Raw genomic sequence first — 18,300 nt, 5'->3', positions numbered from 1 at the left:
CAACGGTGAATGTATATCGTAATAAATGTACATGTTTACATAGCGTGTTTTTGACCCCGTTAAATATAAGGGCGCATTACACCAAATCAATATGCAACAAGAAATGTCTTTAAAAAACAACGCCATGGATGAATATCATGTTTCATAATTTTGCATTGACAAGTACTTGGAATGCTAGTAATTTTGTGTGTGTGGCACAATTAACTGTGTGGGAAATATTGGTATTCATTGGTAAATACTAATTTACAAAACTCAACATATTTGCCCAAATTTTACCTCTCAGGTGGATTAATAAAGTCTATGCCATTCTAAATATAATAATTTTATTATACTTTAGGCAATAATTTATATAGCAGTTATGAAGCCCAAATGTTTCCATAATACCAGGGTTAAGACCACCCTTAATTAAGGTGGCGTTATATATGCAGTAATTAAAGTATATCAGATGTTGATGCGACATTGCGTCTAATGCAATAGGATGATGTGGGATGAGGGCCATAATCGTACCCCTCTCTTAGGTGGCGTTATGCAATATGCAGTTACTAATATATATCTTAGATGCTGACGCATCTAATGCACTATCATGTGGGATGAGGGCCAAGATCGTACCATCCTCTTGTAATCCTCTTGGTGCGGGCTGGCATACCTTTTAGCCCTCCCCCCTCCCAATAATCCTAGGTGAAGTTAAAAAATTGTGATAAAATAGAGTGAAAATGGGTGTTTGTGACCAATGCAATATTTTGCAAAATTTTCTGGCTACACACTGACACAGGGGGGAAACCCCCTCGGGCTTCCCCAGGGTGGCCCATCCAATTCTTTCAATTTTCAGCCCCCCCTCTCTCTCTAAGCTAATGTTATTATCATGTTTTGCATCTTTTAAAAACTGAAACTCTTCCAATTTGTCACTAAAACTAACCTTCTAATTCCACCAGGTCTTCGTGATCTATATCTGGGTAGGCCTTCATGTCTCACATCAGGTGGTTTCGTAGTCTCACATCAGGTGGTTTCGTACCATCCTCTTTCAAGGTGGCGTTATGCAGTTACTAATAGGTATTTCAGATGTTGATGCGTCTAATGCACTAGGGATGATGTGGGATGAGGGCCAAGATCGTACCATCCTCTTTTAAGGTGACGTTATGCAGTTATTAATAGGTATTTCAAATGTTGATGCGTCTAATGTATACTAGGGATGATGTGGGATGAGGGCCCATGATGCAGTCATGTCTACAGTAGAATTCATCTCGACCTTTGCAGGACTTAACCCCATTAAAAGCTATTAAACCAAGATAACACTCATTGAAACAGCTCAACTGATTAAATCGGATCTTCTCTGGCTGTGCACATGTCACTGTTTTCATGTGCGATATCGCAATAAAGTTTGTATTATAGCTTCAGTTGGGTAACCGATTATAAAGGAAACGAAAGGAAACAATGGTATGTGTACTTTTGTTCACGAAATGAGACAATGGCGTGCTTTTTGTAAACCAGCATTCTTGAAAATGAGCAACATAATGATTATTGACTTAACACGGTTTGGAAATAATTTCTTCATATTTTGGTGTTATCTGTCGTTTACATATCCTTCCTAAAACACAAAAGTACGACCTCTCCAAACACCTAAATTAGCTAAAAATTTAGGACATGTTACAAAACTATATTGTCTAGAATTTTAGAAGAGTACTTTTAATATTGGCCGGTTATTTTTCACACAGCGACGTTAACTAGGCAATGTACTATTACCTATAACATTAACTAAAACACCAAAGTACGAATATTTCCAAACATCTAAATTAGCTAAAAATTTAGGACATGTTAAAAACTATATTTTCTAGAACATTAGAAGAGTACTTTTAATATTGGCCGGTTATTTTTCACACAGCGACGTTAACTAGTCATATCCCCATACTTATAACGTAGGGCTATTTGTAGAGGTCACGCGTCAATGGGAAAGAGCACTGTGTATTGTGTATAGGAAAACGGACAGTAACTGCAGTATGCATGATCGTACCATCCTCTTTTAAGGTGGCGCTATGCAGTTACTAATAGGTATCTCAGATGTTGATGCGTCTAATGTATACTAGGGATGATGTGGGATGAGGGCCCATGATGCAGTCATGTCTACAGTAGAATTCATCTCGACCTTTGCAGGACTTAACCCCATTAAAAGCTATTAAACCAAGATAACACTCATTGAAACAGCTCAACTGATTAAATCGGATCTTCTCTGGCTGTGCACATGTGACTGTTTTCATGTGCGATATCGCAATAAAGTTTGTATTATAGCTTCAGTTGGGTAACCGATTATAAAGGAAACGAAAGGAAACAATGGTATGTGTACCTTTGTTCACGAAATGAGACAATGGCGTGCTTTTTGTAAACCAGCATTCTTGAAAATGAGCAACATAATGATTGTTCACTTAACACGGTTTGGAAATAATTTCTTCATATTTATGGTGTTATCTGTCGATTACATATCCTTCCTAAAACACAAAAGTACGACCTCTCCAAACACCTAAATTAGCTAAAAATTTAGGACATGTTACAAAACTATATTGTCTAGAATTTTAGAAGAGTACTTTTAATATTGGCCGGTTATTTTTCACACAGCGACGTTAACTAAGCAATGTACTATTACCTATAACATTAACTAAAACACCAAAGTACGAATATTTCCAAACATCTAAATTAGCTAAAAATTTAGGACATGTTACAAAACTATATTTTCTAGAACATTAGAAGAGTACTTTTAATATTGGCCGGTTATTTTTCACACAGCGACGTTAACTAGTCATATCCCCATACTTATAACGTAGGGCTATTTGTAGAGGTCACGCGTCAATGGGAAAGAGCACTGTGTATTGTGTATAGGAAAACGGACAGTAACTGCAGTATGCATGATCGTACCATCCTCTTTTAAGGTGGCGCTATGCAGTTACTAATAGGTATCTCAGATGTTGACGCGTCTAATGCACTAGGGATGATGCGAAGCACACAACAACCACGCCTGAACCATTACCACTCGAGCTGAAGATGTCCAATGTCATCGTCACCCCACACGCAGCAGGGGCAACTGTCAAAACAATGTTTTTATGGGGTTGGCAACTTGGCACTGTATTCAACTTGTATAACTATTTTGTGCGATCATTTTATCCAGGTGCCGTAATTGACCAAGATGCCCTAATCGAAGCACTCAACAACCACACCATCCAAGTCGAAGCCCTCGATGTGACCACACCCGAACCATTACCACCCGATCACCTGCTACTAGGTCAAAGTCAACAGGGCTCATCTTCTTTGCCTTGTTACCAAGGTAACAAACCACCTGATATATGGCAAACTATTCTTTTTTTAAATGTTTCTGCACGCGGAGCAATATGAAACCATTTTGATCAAAATCAGAGCATTTTTCAATTTTTGTCCCCCTGTGGAATCCAAATTTTGACATTTGACCTTTTCACCTATAACTCAAGAAACGTATATCGGAGATAGGTCAAACTATACTTTTTCTGAATCCTTATTACGAAAGGAATACATTGGTATGGTTTTATAAACAATTGACCAAATTTGAAATTTCACCCCTGCATAAGCGGCCATTTTGGATCCATGCAAATTAGACACTGTTGGAGAATTTTAATGTTCTGTAATACATTTTTCTGAAATTAATGGTGATTAAATGGTTTCTGTTGCAATTAGTGGTGGGTGATTTTTTAAATTTGATTGGCCTAGAAGTGGGTTTGTGCAAATTACATGTTACTCATTTCGGCAACAGATGGCTTATGCCCTCCATAAATAAATGCAAGTGACTTTGGGGTATATGCATAGTCACTAAACAATTAGTTAAAGGCAAGTGACCGTGCTTGACCCCAAAGTCACTTGCTTAGGGACCGTTCACAAACACTTGTTAGGGGGGACTGATAAAAAAAGGGGGCCCTGAAAATGTTGACCCTCCTAAGGGGGGGCTGAAAAAATGACCACAAATTTTCCTTGGAAAATTGAGTTTATAATATGCTTTTCTATGGGGTTGACCCATAATTTTCATGTCAAAAAGGGGGACCCTGAAATTTTTGAGGTCTGTAAAGTGACGCGATGAAGTTTTGTTGCATCAGCCCCCCTAACAAGGGTTTGTGAACTGTCCCTTACATTTATTATGATCAAAATCATATCACACTCATAATCATAAATATGAGCTGTGCAATGTAGGCCTACCCCGGGTCGTGAATTCTCAAAGTGGTCTGCCAAAAGTCGATTGCCTTCCCTTTTGACACGCCTAAAAATCTATAGCCCCTCCGACATGCCAAAAAATCTTTGCCTTCCCCTAATTTCGACATGCCAAAGAATCTTGGCCTGCCCCTTTCGACATGCCGAAAATCGATGCCGTATACACCCCGGGTATACACATGCCAGATTTTAGGGAACTACCAATTTAAAACCTTAAATTGGGCTATTAATATTCCAAAAAATAGATGCACACCCCTAAATAAAAATAAATAAAATAAATTTTGGATTTATAAAGCGCCTTTCTCCAGATCTTAGAGGACTCAAAGCGCTGTAATTTCGCTGCAATGGTGAATCATCACGATCACGTCGCACCAACTAGGCCAGTTGCTGCCGAACGGCGCACACCTATCCGCATTTAGATTGTAACATCCACCAATTATCTGTGCAGCTCCCCAAATTCCATTGGGTGAAGGAAGTTTTGATAACCAAACAACTAATCACCGATTTTTGCAATACAGGAGGAAACCGGAGATCCCGGAGAAAACCTGCGAGAGCGAGCATGGAATCGGGATAAACCAAGTGTGCACATGAGTCCTTGGGCCACGCCGGGGCTTGAACCCGGGACCTCAGTGGTGCAAAGCGAGGGAACTACCGCTGCGCTAGCTCGCACTCCCTATAGAGGAGTTCGGATTTCCTGACTTTTTGTGCCGTCATAATTGCTGAAAATCCAGACTTTTGAATTGTCCAAAGGTAAAAAACCCTGAATTTGAGAGGCTTGATTTGGTCAATTTTGTGATTTTTCATTCATTTGATTGCATTTTCAAGCTTTTTTTCAGTAACATTGGCAACTGGAATTACAGTTGTTTCTAGAAAGCAATTTTGGAAATCCAGACATTTCTTTTATTGGAAAGTTACTCCTCCATAAGGGTGTGTACTTATTTTCTGGAATAGCCCATTATCCAAGCAGGGGATGCGAGCGCAGCGAGCAGAAAATATTGCATTTTTAACGTTTCCTAGGCCTATTATATAAACATATTTCTACACCTTTTTAGGGCGTAATATCCTGGGGAAATATCGAAATTGTGCCCAAATATCTGTGTAAAAAATTGCCCCCAATAATTCACCACCTGGGGGTACACATAGTCATTGCACCATCCCAAAACATGTAACAGAATAAGTCAAAGTCCAGGTACATAGATCTATTGACTAGAACCGAATGTGAGTTTTATTTTGCAAAATTTTGCCGCCGAACCGCCGAAGGCGGCGAAGTTTTTTTTTTAATTTCATGCATTTATAAAATGACAGTTAGGTGGGGAAAGTTTGTTGGGTTTTTTTTTCAGTGCTGGTGGGGAAAGGTTTTTTGCTCATGTAGTGGGTGAGGTTTTTTTTTTTCAAAAACTTCCTACCCCCACCTGAGAATCTAATGGTGCGTCTCTTAGACTCAGCATACTCAGTGACCTAGCTGGTGAACTATCACCTTCGCATTTGAGCAGAGCATGCAATGAGTCAGAGTCAAGTTCTCAGTCATGCCGAGTCATATCAAGTGTCAGTCCTCCTTACGCGCCATACATAAATTCGCCCAGCCCATTTCCATGATTTCCCTAATATGAAATAAAAAAGGGGAATTTAGTTGGTGTGCCTCGAACCCACACCGCAACTACAGTATATACTTCTAGCGCCCTAGACCAGTCGGCCACCTGACTTCTCGGAGGGAGGGGGGGGCACTCAACACAAATGACCATACGGGTATATGCTCCCCCCGGAAAGACCCCCCTTTTTGGATTTCGCAGCTCCGAAAGACCCCCTATATTTGACCAAAATAGAGCTCCGAAAGACCCTTGATTTTGATAATTTCAGCTCTGAAATGTTTTTTCAAGTGATTCTCAGCCAGAAAGCCAAGAAAGATTCTTGATATTTGGACTGTTCGCAGCTCCAAAAGTCCCCATTTTACTTGTTCATAGCTCCAAAAGACCCCCTTTTATCGGTACGCCGTCAGCTCACCTACCACCTCAAAACTCCGGTGGAGCATACCCACCAAATTTTTCGATGCCAGCCCCCCTCCCGGGCCTGACTTATTGGTAGCCATTTTGAATTTTGAACATAGAGGCCTCACGGCCCTGCAAGGTGCTAATACTTCAAAGTGTTCATAGTTCTGGTCGCTAGGGTTCAAATCCCCGCACAGTCATGGAATCCTACGTAATATGTATCATGTTTGCTTCCATCTAGCGATCAATAACCTGAATAACCATTGTGTAATTCAATTCAATGCACAAGCTCATACACATGTGGTTCTTTGATGTCAATCGCATACAATATAACCCGTGATCAATAATGAACGTTGGTCAAAAGACGAGCTTACTGAAGTGAAAAATTATGTACATGCAGATTCATCATTTATGCATATTGACTTGAAAATCATAAAAAGCAACTGCTTGATCAACCCAAATGATTTTATTAGCGTTATTTCTAAACCAAATGTCAAAACCACAAAGTGTTTTACCTGACTTTTGACCCAGAAATGTATGAATTTGATGAGAAATTGTGCTGAAAAATAATATTTACAAGTCAGATTCAGAAAGAGAAAATCTCATTACACACGTTAATTACATCACAATCCAAACATAGATGGTTAAGTTCATGGAGAATGTTACAAACTGTTGTATCTTTTGCCATATTGTTTTTCTATAGGGAATAATGTTTCATCGTTAAAATCGGACATGAAAACCTATCAAAAACACAACAAAAACATGCATCGCTATTTGTATGCATGAAACAAATTATAAGAATTGTACAGAAGTGATCTAACACTTATGAAGGCTGTATCTTGAGAAAGCGCATGGTCTGGTGCTAGAATCTTGGTAAGGACACTCTGGTGAAATAAAGAAAAATATACGTGATTGATTTTGTGTGACTTTTGAGCGTTAAATGTTTCAAAATTTGAAAAATGAGTAACTATGATGTCATCAACATGACAATAATATTCATGATAAATAATTATTGCTCCCTAAAAATAAAATGATTAACAAATGGTAGCTAATGGTTTGAATACATCGCACGACCTTATAGTAACTGTATCTAGAAATTTGTGCAAGTTACTTGTCAATTTTCGCCAGAAATGAGCTTTTTCTACGGTTACTGCCCAGCTCATTAGCGCGATATGGGATATTCTTTACCTCGAGTTTACTGCCCTCTGTTGACGACAGGGCTTCGAACTCTTATCAAGGCGATCTAAGAAGTGCAGGGCCGTGGCCTATACACCAATCCGAGAAGCGTTTACTGTATTTGGCCCTCTATTGACGGCAACACAGATGTACCAGAGCGGGAGATTTAATTCGTAATTCAATACTCATGATTGTGTATTGAATATCACTATTGTGTACAATTCCGGGTACAATTCTGTATAGCACACAATAAATAATGGATAGAACCCCCGACCTCGGGACACCGCAGTTTTACATCGGGGACACCGCAGTAATGGCGAAGTCGGATAGGTGTATAGGCAACTCCAATACAATACAATACAATAAACGGAATTTATATAGCGCCTTAGCATAAAGTATGAACAAAGCGCTTTACAATGATCTTAAAAAGTACAACTTACACTACATCTTAGGCTACACTTAATGTACAACTTAATTAAAAATAAAAAACTTAGTTTGGAAACAAATATGTTTTCAGATTAGATTTAAAAGTGGCCAGACTATGTGAAGTACGAAGTTTTACAGGTAATTTGTTCCAGAGAGCTGGCACAGAATTACAGAAGGCATTATTCCCATATGTTGTGTGAGTTCTTTTACATTCAAGCAGACTGCCATCAGCATGTGATCGTAGGAACATACCATCAGAAAATGTGTGAGATTTTAGGAGATTTTGTATGTACAGTGGTGTTGTTTCATGTCTACTTTTATAAGCGAATGTGAGTAGTTTGTAGGTAATACGCTCATTTACTGGAAGCCAGTGAAGCTCTTTCAGCAGAGGAGTGGTGTGTTCCATACGGTTTGCCTTGAAAACAAGTCTGTCAGCTCTGTTTTGTATCTTTTGTAGTTTTTGTGTGTTTTTTACAGTTGTTCCATATAATAAAGAGTTACAATAATCAATTCGAGAAATAACAAGTGAGCGGACAGCATGGTTGCAAGTATCTTTATCAATATAACAGCGAATGCGTCCTATATTACGAAGATGATAATTTAAAGAGCGAGAGACAGCAGATATTTGAGATGACATAGACATGGTTGAATCAAAAAGAACTCCAAGGTTGCGTACAGAATCAGATGGTTTGATAATTGTTCCACATACATTAAGAGTTGGTTCATATATTTATTTCAAATTATATGCAGAGCTAGCAACAAAGAATTCGGTTTTATCTTCATTCAGTTTAAGCTTATTTACATTCATCCAATTCTTGATTTCAGCAATACATGATTCCAATTTGAAAAGAGCAGTTACACTATCTCCAGGTATGCGGGGATTAAATTCTGTATATATTTGCGTATCATCTGCGTATATGTGATAGTTCAATCTGTGTTTCTGGATAATTTTTCCAAGTGGGTATGTGTAACTCCAACATATCGGGTATAGAATATAACAATATCATGACAAGCAAAGCAAAAAAAGAAAACGTAGCATATTTTAGAATCTTATCTGCTTAAAAACTTTAATGTGTTTTATACATGTAGTGCTAAATTGTTGTTAAGTTGCGTGTTTCTGCATAGGCCTTTATATACATGCGCACAATACATATCGATTTTGACTGTGAATGGTAGGACCTATCGGTCAGTGCAATGTGTTTATGAGCCTGACATTTTTTGGGTTTTTCCCCTTTTATATAAAATTTCCGCATAGAACCCTATGATTAATTTAAGAAATTAAAAGATTAGATTACCATAAAAACGAAACAGTAGTCTTTAGCGTGGTTTTATGTATTTTTGCATAGATTTTTTCACCAACTTTTCAGTCTTCATTTTCACTAAATTCAAAAATTGTTTCGGCGTATATAAAATTCAAATAAAATTCCCTGCTTCCTAAACGACATCTTTTTGTACGGATTTGTACCACAATTGGTATCACGAATCGTTATGATGTGCAGTTAATATTCATATATTCTTTTAATTTTATACATAGGATGCTTCAGTTTTTACACAAAAAATATTTCATTGAAAATCCTCCCACACGGCTATTTCAAAAAGTTAATCAGGCTTCCTTAGCATGAATGTGCAATAAATTAGCATTAAAATCGTTCTTATTTTAACAGCATTCTAGAAACACTAGGAGCATGCCGCAGTGAGGAGTGGTACGGTCAGTCCATGAAGGTAGTAGCAGAGAGTTGATATTCTTGAGAGGGCACTCTATTCACGTGGTTTCTTTTCCAACGCTAAAAGATCACGAATTTTGGTGGTTTGCAAATAAAAGTGTCCGCACTATCGATTGATTACGTAACTGTTATGAATAATTTATTAGGTTTTTCAATGCAATCGCCTCGACCCATTAATACATATTATCTGTATTATCAAAGTACTTGGAATAGCAATCCGGTGAGTTCACTGAACTACGCCCTAATACTGATGGCGTTTTAATGGCGTTTAATGGCGCTAATCCTCTCCATACACAGATGAACAAATACAATAGATGAAGGTCAACACGTATGACCTCCTATGTGACATGTTATATGTGATGTACAAATACCTGAATATCATAAAGATCAGTATTCGTTTGTGCATATGAACTGCACATTTACGTTGCTAGATATTACTCATTATATATAATGACAAATATTGGTATTATGACAATACGGTATATACATTGTATATAAAACGACTAATAGATCCTACTATCATGGCGTCAGGTCAATGTTCATCATACCCCGTATGTTTCTTAAAATTCATTCATATTTGAGACAAATTGCTGTGCCAATTTTATTGGTGCACAAGTAGATCCGTGTTTTTTTTAATTTTCATTTCCTTTTAATGAAAGAATTAAGGTTTTCCACTGCACGGTGGCCACAATGGTGATACTAATTTTAATGCTATATTTTCAAAACGAATACGTGCTCCCGGTTGGCTCTATAGCGATTTCACAGAAAAGGTATTTCTAGTGCAATGCAGCGTCGGACTCTAGCTGAGAGCGTAGCCTAAGTCATTCCCGACTCCAAAAGGGCTCTCCATACACAAATGAACAAACACAAAGGAGGGTAGTCTCCTCCGTGACCGGCTTGATTTCGATGGAGCGGAACCAAATTGGCTGCGGAGGAGACGGGTCATTTTTCCATGCAAATTTTTCAGTGTCAGCCGCCTGGTAGTAGTCCCCGGGGTAGTAGTGGGCAGTCAAGTGCTGTGGTAGGTTACATGTATAGACTGTGTACGACTGAATGCTATTAAGAGCCAGAGATTAAGAGCTATTAAGGCAAGTTTAATACTGAAAATGGAACTACCCTGCATAATTTCATCAAGAAAATTCCTACTGAAAGGGAATGACATTCTTGCGATTTTCCAAAAACATTTTCGTATTAAATATTACGAAGACTTCGTTGCTGATTCACCGGGTCAAAGACATCAAAATGATGAAGAAATTGAAGGCATTTTACTTGTACCAATTCGTGATATGTTTGGTTATATAAATGACGAGAAATTCATCTGTTTGTTTCCAAATTTGAAGATAGTTGCAACTCCGTCTACAGGATACAGTCATGTTGATGTTCAAATGTTGAATAGACGCGGTATTAAAGTGTCGAATATTGTAACATCCATGATCACAAACACGACTGCCAAATTTGGATTTGGATTAATGCTTGCTTTGGCTAGAAATATACACAGAGGTAGGCTTATTTATAAACATCTCAAAAAAAGTAACTACCCCCCTTAAATAATGACCATTATTCAAAAACGGGTGAATGTATTACAAATCTGTAAAATGCGTTGGAAGCAGAATTTATTTCTGCAAATTTTGACACCTCATTTGCAGCAATTGACTAAATATTGACGTCACAGCGTACATTTAAATCAATGTAACCCAAGATTTGAAAGTTGCAGTAAATTGTATTGATTTTGTATTCAGTGTAATGTTTTTTGTATTGTAAAAATGTGTATGTAAGTGCAACTTTCAAATCTGGACCTCACTATACATTAAATTGACCGGTGTTTTATTGTTTTCTGGGCTATCGTATCAAATGAGGTGTCAAAATGCGCAGAAATAAATTCTGCTTTCAATGCATTTTACAGATTTGTAATACAGTAGCCCCTTTTTGAATAATGACCATTATTTAAGGGGGGTTAGTTACTTTTTTTGAGATAGTGTGTGTAATTGTGACCTGCTCCCACAAAACTTGTCAACATTAAACTTTTTTAGACGAGATTCCAGTTTGACATTGTAATGAGTGGAAAACAAGCCTTACAAAATGTCATTGTGCCCCAGCTTTGTGTTTACGGTATATCATTCGGTAGGCTACTTTCATAGGCGTAGATCCGGGGATTTACCCCCCCCATATTTTGCCAGGGGATGGTCCATACAATCATCCCCCCAATGTTGACGCCTGATAATGGGTTTCTGACCAAATTAACCTCATTTTGCCCATTTAAACCCCAACAACTATGTGTTAGTGTTTATGTGCTATATACTAACACTCAGAATGTGTATGTGGGGGTGTACTAACGGTTAGCATGTGTATGTATTGTATGTGGGGTTTTTTTTTTGGGGGGGGGACAACTATGTGTTAGTGTTTATGTGCTAGTATAGGCCTACTAACACATAGCATACATGCGTTAGTGTTAGTGTTTATGTGCTACTAACACTCAGAATGTGTATGTGTTAGTATACTAAGAATGCTCACGGTTGGGGTGTGTATGTAGGCCTATATGTGTTTGTTTTTTTGGACAACTATGTGTTAGTATGTATGTGCTACTAACACTCAGAATGTGTATGTGCTAGTGTACTAACGGTTAGCATGTGTATGTATAATTGTATGTGTTTGGTTTTTTTGGGACAACTATGTGTTAGTGTTTATGTGCTAGTATATAGGCCTACTAACACATAGCATACATGCGTTGTATGCGTTTGTATTTTTGGGACAAATATGTGTTAGTATACTAGCACTAACATGACTTTGAAAATTTAGAGTGCAGCTGAATGCGGTTTTACTCACCGAAAGGCAATCCAGATAAAGCAAGTTAGACTCAGTGACCTGGTGAACTATAGTTCTATTATCACCTTCGTATTTGAACAGGGCATGTCAAGTTCTCAGTCATGCCGGGCAGTCATGTCATGGTCATGTACTGTGGTAGGTTTACTTTACATTGTATAGATAGACCCGTCTACGACTGAATGTTATTCAGGCAAGTTACTGAAAATGGCACTAGGGGGCCTACCCTTCATAGTTTCATCAAGAAAATTCCTACTGGAAGGGAATGCAATTCTTGCGATTTTCCAAAAACATTTTCGTATTAAGTATTATGAAGACTTCGTTGCTGATTCATCGGGTCAAAAACATGAAGAAATTGAAGGCATTTTAATGGCGCCAATCCCTGATATGTTTGGTTATAAAAACTTGATAAAGGACGAGAAATTCATCTCTTTGTTTCCAAATTTGAAGATAGTTGCAACTCCGTCTACAGGATACAGTCATCTTGATGTTCAAATGTTGAATAGACGTGGTATTAAAGTGTCGAATGTTGTAACATCAATGATCACAAACACGACTGCCGAATTTGGATTTGGATTAATGCTTGCATTGGCTAGAAATATACAAATAGGTAGGCCTATTTATGCTTATAATAATCTGATAATTGGTGTGGGTGTGTGGGTGTGGGGTGGGGGTGGGTGCAATTGTGACCTGCTACCGCAAAACTTGTCAACATTATACTCTTTTGAGACGAGATTCCAGTTTGACATGTAATGAGCGGAAAATGACATGACACCGACTTTGTGTCGTGTGTCGTTGTGTCGGTGTCATATGTGACCGTCCACCACAAACCAGCCGTAAAGTCGGCAAATTGTATTCTGAGTTACAATGTAAAATGTGCATGAAGGTCGTATTCATAGGTACCCCAAGTTGGTGCGACATCTATCTCATTTTGCTAGAGCCAGTCAAACACCTTTTAAACCAATCAATAATTCTATTGTTGAAGAGGATAATAAGTTTCTACCTATGTCTATAGAATTCTTAAATAGCTCTAGCCTTTGTTTGTGGCTAAATCCTGTTCAAGTGGGGGTTACAATGCATTATATCTTGTCTAGGTATATATAACCAACAATTAACAATAAGAGGACATTCCTGAACCTCGCACAGTATCATCGCCCCGACATCTTCATGGCAGAAATCGCCATGATAGGACGAATCCACTTGTTCTTCAATAACCACGCATTTCTGATTAATAGTTTGAGACGCATAATGGGCCGAGGGACATCCGACTAAGGCTATTGACAATAGCCGGTGACTGACCTCTGTAGATCTCAGTGAGCCTGGTACGTCATCTGCATTAGACTGCTTCCACCAGTGGTCCACATTGCGCTTGTAACGTGATATGTTTCGTTACCCCGATTGTTTACTAATGAGGGCAGCTGTCATTTTTTTCTGTTCTGCACATATAAAATCTGATTTTTTTTGTCAGTTTTTGATTTCAAAACGCACGGTTGTTTGTCAATACGCTCGCTAACGACTATCATGTTCTTTTAACACATATATACATGTGCAAGCCTTAATCGGCTTCTATAGAAAGCAAACATTACGGGAGATATTCATCATTTTCTCCCCCGGCATCCAAAGATTTATCGTCTGAATATCAAATCGTGCATAGCACATACACGTGTATCGATCCCGAGTATTGATTTTACTTTCCCTGCTGTACAATGTAATTATTTACCAGGCGAAGTCGATGTGCCTCGTTGACTTGGGGATGATTTGAAATGACCGCCAATTAGGCCTATAGGTACCATTTTGTTGAAGGAGCAAAGTTCAACAAATCATAACCCCGCTTCTGGATATCGTTTGAAGTCATATGATATACCATTTTAAAGCTTATGATACATATTTTCTAAACACGCAACAAAACCAAATTGACCGGGGCAGACTTTTATGGCTGGTTTGTGGTGGACGGTCACATATACTTATGAAGATCCCAGCAAACACAAAACGTTTTCGACATCATTCGCAAAAGGTTATAAAAGGTTGTCACAAAACGTATAAATGTCGGGTTATATAAAGGGTATATTAACAGTATAAAACGTTTTCATAACCTTAAAAAACATTTTTTGATAATCTACTGCTCAGCAAACAAAAATGTTTTATAGAAAACGTTTAAATGTCGGGTTATATAAAGGGTATAAAAACGTTTTAATAATATTCCAAAAACATTCTTGAAAACATGATACAAAACATTCTAAACAGAATGTTATTTTGGGAGTTGAAAAATATTTTGCGAAAAATGTTTGCCCAAAATATTTTCAATAACGTTTTAAAAACGTTTTCATGACCTTTATATAACCCGACATTTAAATGTTATTAAAAGGTTCTGAAAAAAACATTTTAAGAACATTTCTGTGTTTGCTGGGTTTAAATATTTTAACATAATGTTAAAGTATTGACACAATATTTGGCAAAAATGTTTGCAAAAAAAGTTTACAATAACATTTTTTGAAAACATTTAAAAATATTGTTGTAGTGTGTTTTCATACAAAACGTTTTTAAAACGTTATCATGACCTTTATATAACCCGACATTTTAATGTTATTAAAACGTTTTTACCTAAACCAAAAGCCAAAATATATATTTAAAACGTTTTTAAAACGTTTTTGTGTTTGCTGGGATACATGATGAATTATAGTGTATGAAATAAAACAATGACATGTTTAGTGAAATCCGCCCCAGGCCAGGCCCAGGATGATCTGGCGAGTGGGATGGCAGGAATCCGTTGCAGTTTTGGTGATTTAAGGGATCTGGAATGAGCGTTTTGAGCGTTTCGACAGTATTTTTGTGGGACATGAGAGCACCTCAGACGTATCGAATTGCATTCTAAATACGAAGCATGTCTTTCTGATATCAAATAATTTTAATTTTTTGAAATTCACGATATAATACAAATTTTATGACAAATTATTAAAATTTGATATTTTTCAAATTTTTGATATAACTGTCCTCGAAGTATATTTTATAAATCTAATGATATATTCTTAAAGTGTATGTAGCTGGGAGGAAAAGCCGACGATCAATTGAACATTTTGACCTTTCATATTGATGATATGGATTTTTTTCCCAAAAAGACCTCATTTTATTTGGGTGTTTTGGAAAAAAAATCCATATCTTCAATACGAAAGGTCAAAATTTTCAATTGATCGTCGGCTTTTCATCCCACCTACATACACTTTAAGTATAAATTATCAGGGTTTACTTCGAGTACTGTTAAATATCAAAAATATCAATTTTTAATGATTTGCCATAAAATGTGTATTACGTTGCGAATTTCACAAAATCAAAATTACTTGATATCAGAAGGACATTCTTCGTATTCTGAAATATGCAATTCGATATGTCTGATGTGCTCTCATGTCCCACAATAAATGCTGTCCAAACGTTCATACCCCATCCCTTAACTAAAACAATTGCAGTGTACTTTTAAAAATATTAATACCTTGATCATATAAATAAGTCCGAAGGAAACCAATAATCGTATTTAGATTTCCAAAGGTTTGTGGTTCTTGAGTTAAGGCCAATAATATCAAAACGAAAGTTTTGGACGGACAGGGATTATGACACTCTTTATATCAAGCCTTAGGATATCCTTTATAGGACCCATTTCATTCCTCTTGTGTGTCAGCTTTATTTGCCTCAATATTTAAGTGCAAATACCATCACTGTGAACCACAATGGCCTCATCGCAATGGTATTGTCCAATAACCTCAATAAAACAATCATAGTGCAAAAACGACGAAGTTGTCCCCCTCCCGCGAAAAACCATGTACATTTGACGGAAACGACACCAATTATATCAAGCCTTGTTCCTTTATGGAACCCATAGTACGATTCCTCTTGTGTGTTCGCTTGATTCATGTTATTTTGTCTCAATATCTAAGTGTTTTTTGTTGATGTTTTTTTTTTTGTGGTCATTTTACCCAGGAATGCACGCGTACCTTAACGAAGACTTCAATTGGTGTACCTACTTAATGGTGAATTCAGGATCGCTTCTAATGGACTCCACGCTTGGCATTGTGGGTATGGGAAGAATAGGATATCAGATTGCAGAGAGAGCAGCCGCCTTTAAGATGAAGATTGTCTATCATAATCGAACCCAAAGGTAATATGCGCTCAAATATGCTAGGCTAGACATGCTAGATGGAAGGCTATAAGAACGCCCTTGAGACGCCGAATTAGGGTTTGACTCTATTTTCTTTTATATACCTTTTGTCATTGTTTATTTCATCGAATTTATAAAAAATCTGCATTGGTAGGGCTAGCCCTTTGGCATAATTGCCTCTAGCCGCGTTTCAAGAAATCGGCCCAAAGAGTTGAAATGGAAACGTACAAATATTTTCCGTATTATTGATGACAACACCGCATCTTTTGTTTTACCCCAGGCAGGGGCGGATCCAGGAATTTTCAATAGAGGGGGCGCCGAGCCACCGCCACCGCCGCCGCGGCTCGGCGCCCACACAAAGTCAGGCGCCACTCTGCAAAAATACACAGAGTCAGGCGCCGATCTGCACAAAATAGAGGGGGCGCGCGCCGCGTGCGCCCCCCTCTAAATCCGCCACTGCCAGGAGTAAGGAGGACGAAGAACGTGTTAATGCTAAATATTGTCAAAATCTCGAGGAGTTACTACGCACGTCTGATCACGTGATGCTGACAGTACCTTTAAGTGACAAAACGAAAAGCATGATTGGTGCGAGGGAACTGAAACTGATGAAGCCTAATGCTGCAATAATCAACATTTCACGTGGTAAGTTGTTGTTGATTTTTATCAAAGGCAAACTATAATAGTACTGATGGGTAAATAATATTTGTCATTAGCAAAATTATGTATTGTGAAACAATGCGCCTTATATTAAATGCCACCATGTAGCGTAAGTTTCAAACGTTAGTCGGGCCCATCGAAGCTATATGCTGCTTTACATATCCAACTGACTATCTGATATCTAATGCATACTATACAATATATTCAACCGTCGCTAATTATAGTGTGAAGCGGAGGGGGCCAGACTGACGTCATGCATCATCCAATCAGACATGGAAGCGCCTAGCTATACACACTGCAAATACAAAATTACTCAATGTGGATTCATAAAAGGAACAAAATGAGTAAATAGAACTCAACATGCTCAATATTGATTAAATTGTACTCAACTTGAGTACAAAGGTACCGTAATCACCAAAGGCCTATAAAATGTTTCTACGATCATTTGTGACGTGTCATGTCAAAAGGAGACACTTTTGGGCAGGTTATCAATTTGGAGCTTTTTACATATCTTAAATATTGAGATATTTTGCTCCACAATGCCGTTTTCCCCAATGTAATCGGACATTCCTAAGCGAAGATATTTAGTTTGTAAGTTATGGTATTATAAAATTGGAAATTGAGATATCGGCCTTTAAAAATATTATTCACAATGTTGAGAGTAGGAATTACCTTGAAAAATGTCTCCAAAACTACAAGATGCTAGTTATATTCGGGTCTGAAACTATCAGACAATATTTTTAACATTAATAACATTACAAATTCGCAACAAACCCAAATTGTGAAAAAATCACCCCATGCAGATTTTTGGCTATTTCTCCATTTACGATCCTGCCCAAAAGTGTCTCCTTTTGACATGACACGTCACATTTTATCCTACTTTCTCCAGGTGATGTAATCGACCAAGATGCCCTAATCGAAGCACTCAACAACAACACCATCCAAGGCGCAGCCCTTGATGTGACAACACCCGAACCATTACCACCCGATCACCCGCTACTGAAGATGTCCAACGTCATCGTCACGCCACACGCAGCAGGGGACACCGTAGAGACATTATATGTCAAGTTCCAAATTTGTTTAGAGAACATAAAAGCTGCTATTGAAGGGAGACCTGTGCCTAATGAAATCAAATTATGATGCACAT

General features: G+C 37.8%; 1 protein-coding gene across 1 annotated transcript; it reads left to right on the top strand.

Annotated features, from left to right (window-relative positions):
* The first annotated feature begins 10,616 nt into the window (after positions 1–10,616).
* LOC140167290 (glyoxylate/hydroxypyruvate reductase B-like) lies at positions 10,617–18,300 on the top strand. Its single transcript, XM_072190621.1, has 4 exons — positions 10,617–11,029; positions 16,319–16,496; positions 16,960–17,138; positions 18,043–18,300. Exons 1-4 carry the CDS (start codon positions 10,636–10,638, stop codon positions 18,291–18,293), a joined length of 1,002 nt encoding a protein of 333 aa, XP_072046722.1. The 5' UTR covers positions 10,617–10,635; the 3' UTR covers positions 18,294–18,300.

Source organism: Amphiura filiformis, chromosome 13 (genome assembly GCF_039555335.1).
Source record: "Amphiura filiformis chromosome 13, Afil_fr2py, whole genome shotgun sequence".
NCBI lineage: Eukaryota > Metazoa > Echinodermata > Ophiuroidea > Amphilepidida > Amphiuridae > Amphiura > Amphiura filiformis.
This window is presented reverse-complemented; position numbering and strand designations above follow the sequence as displayed.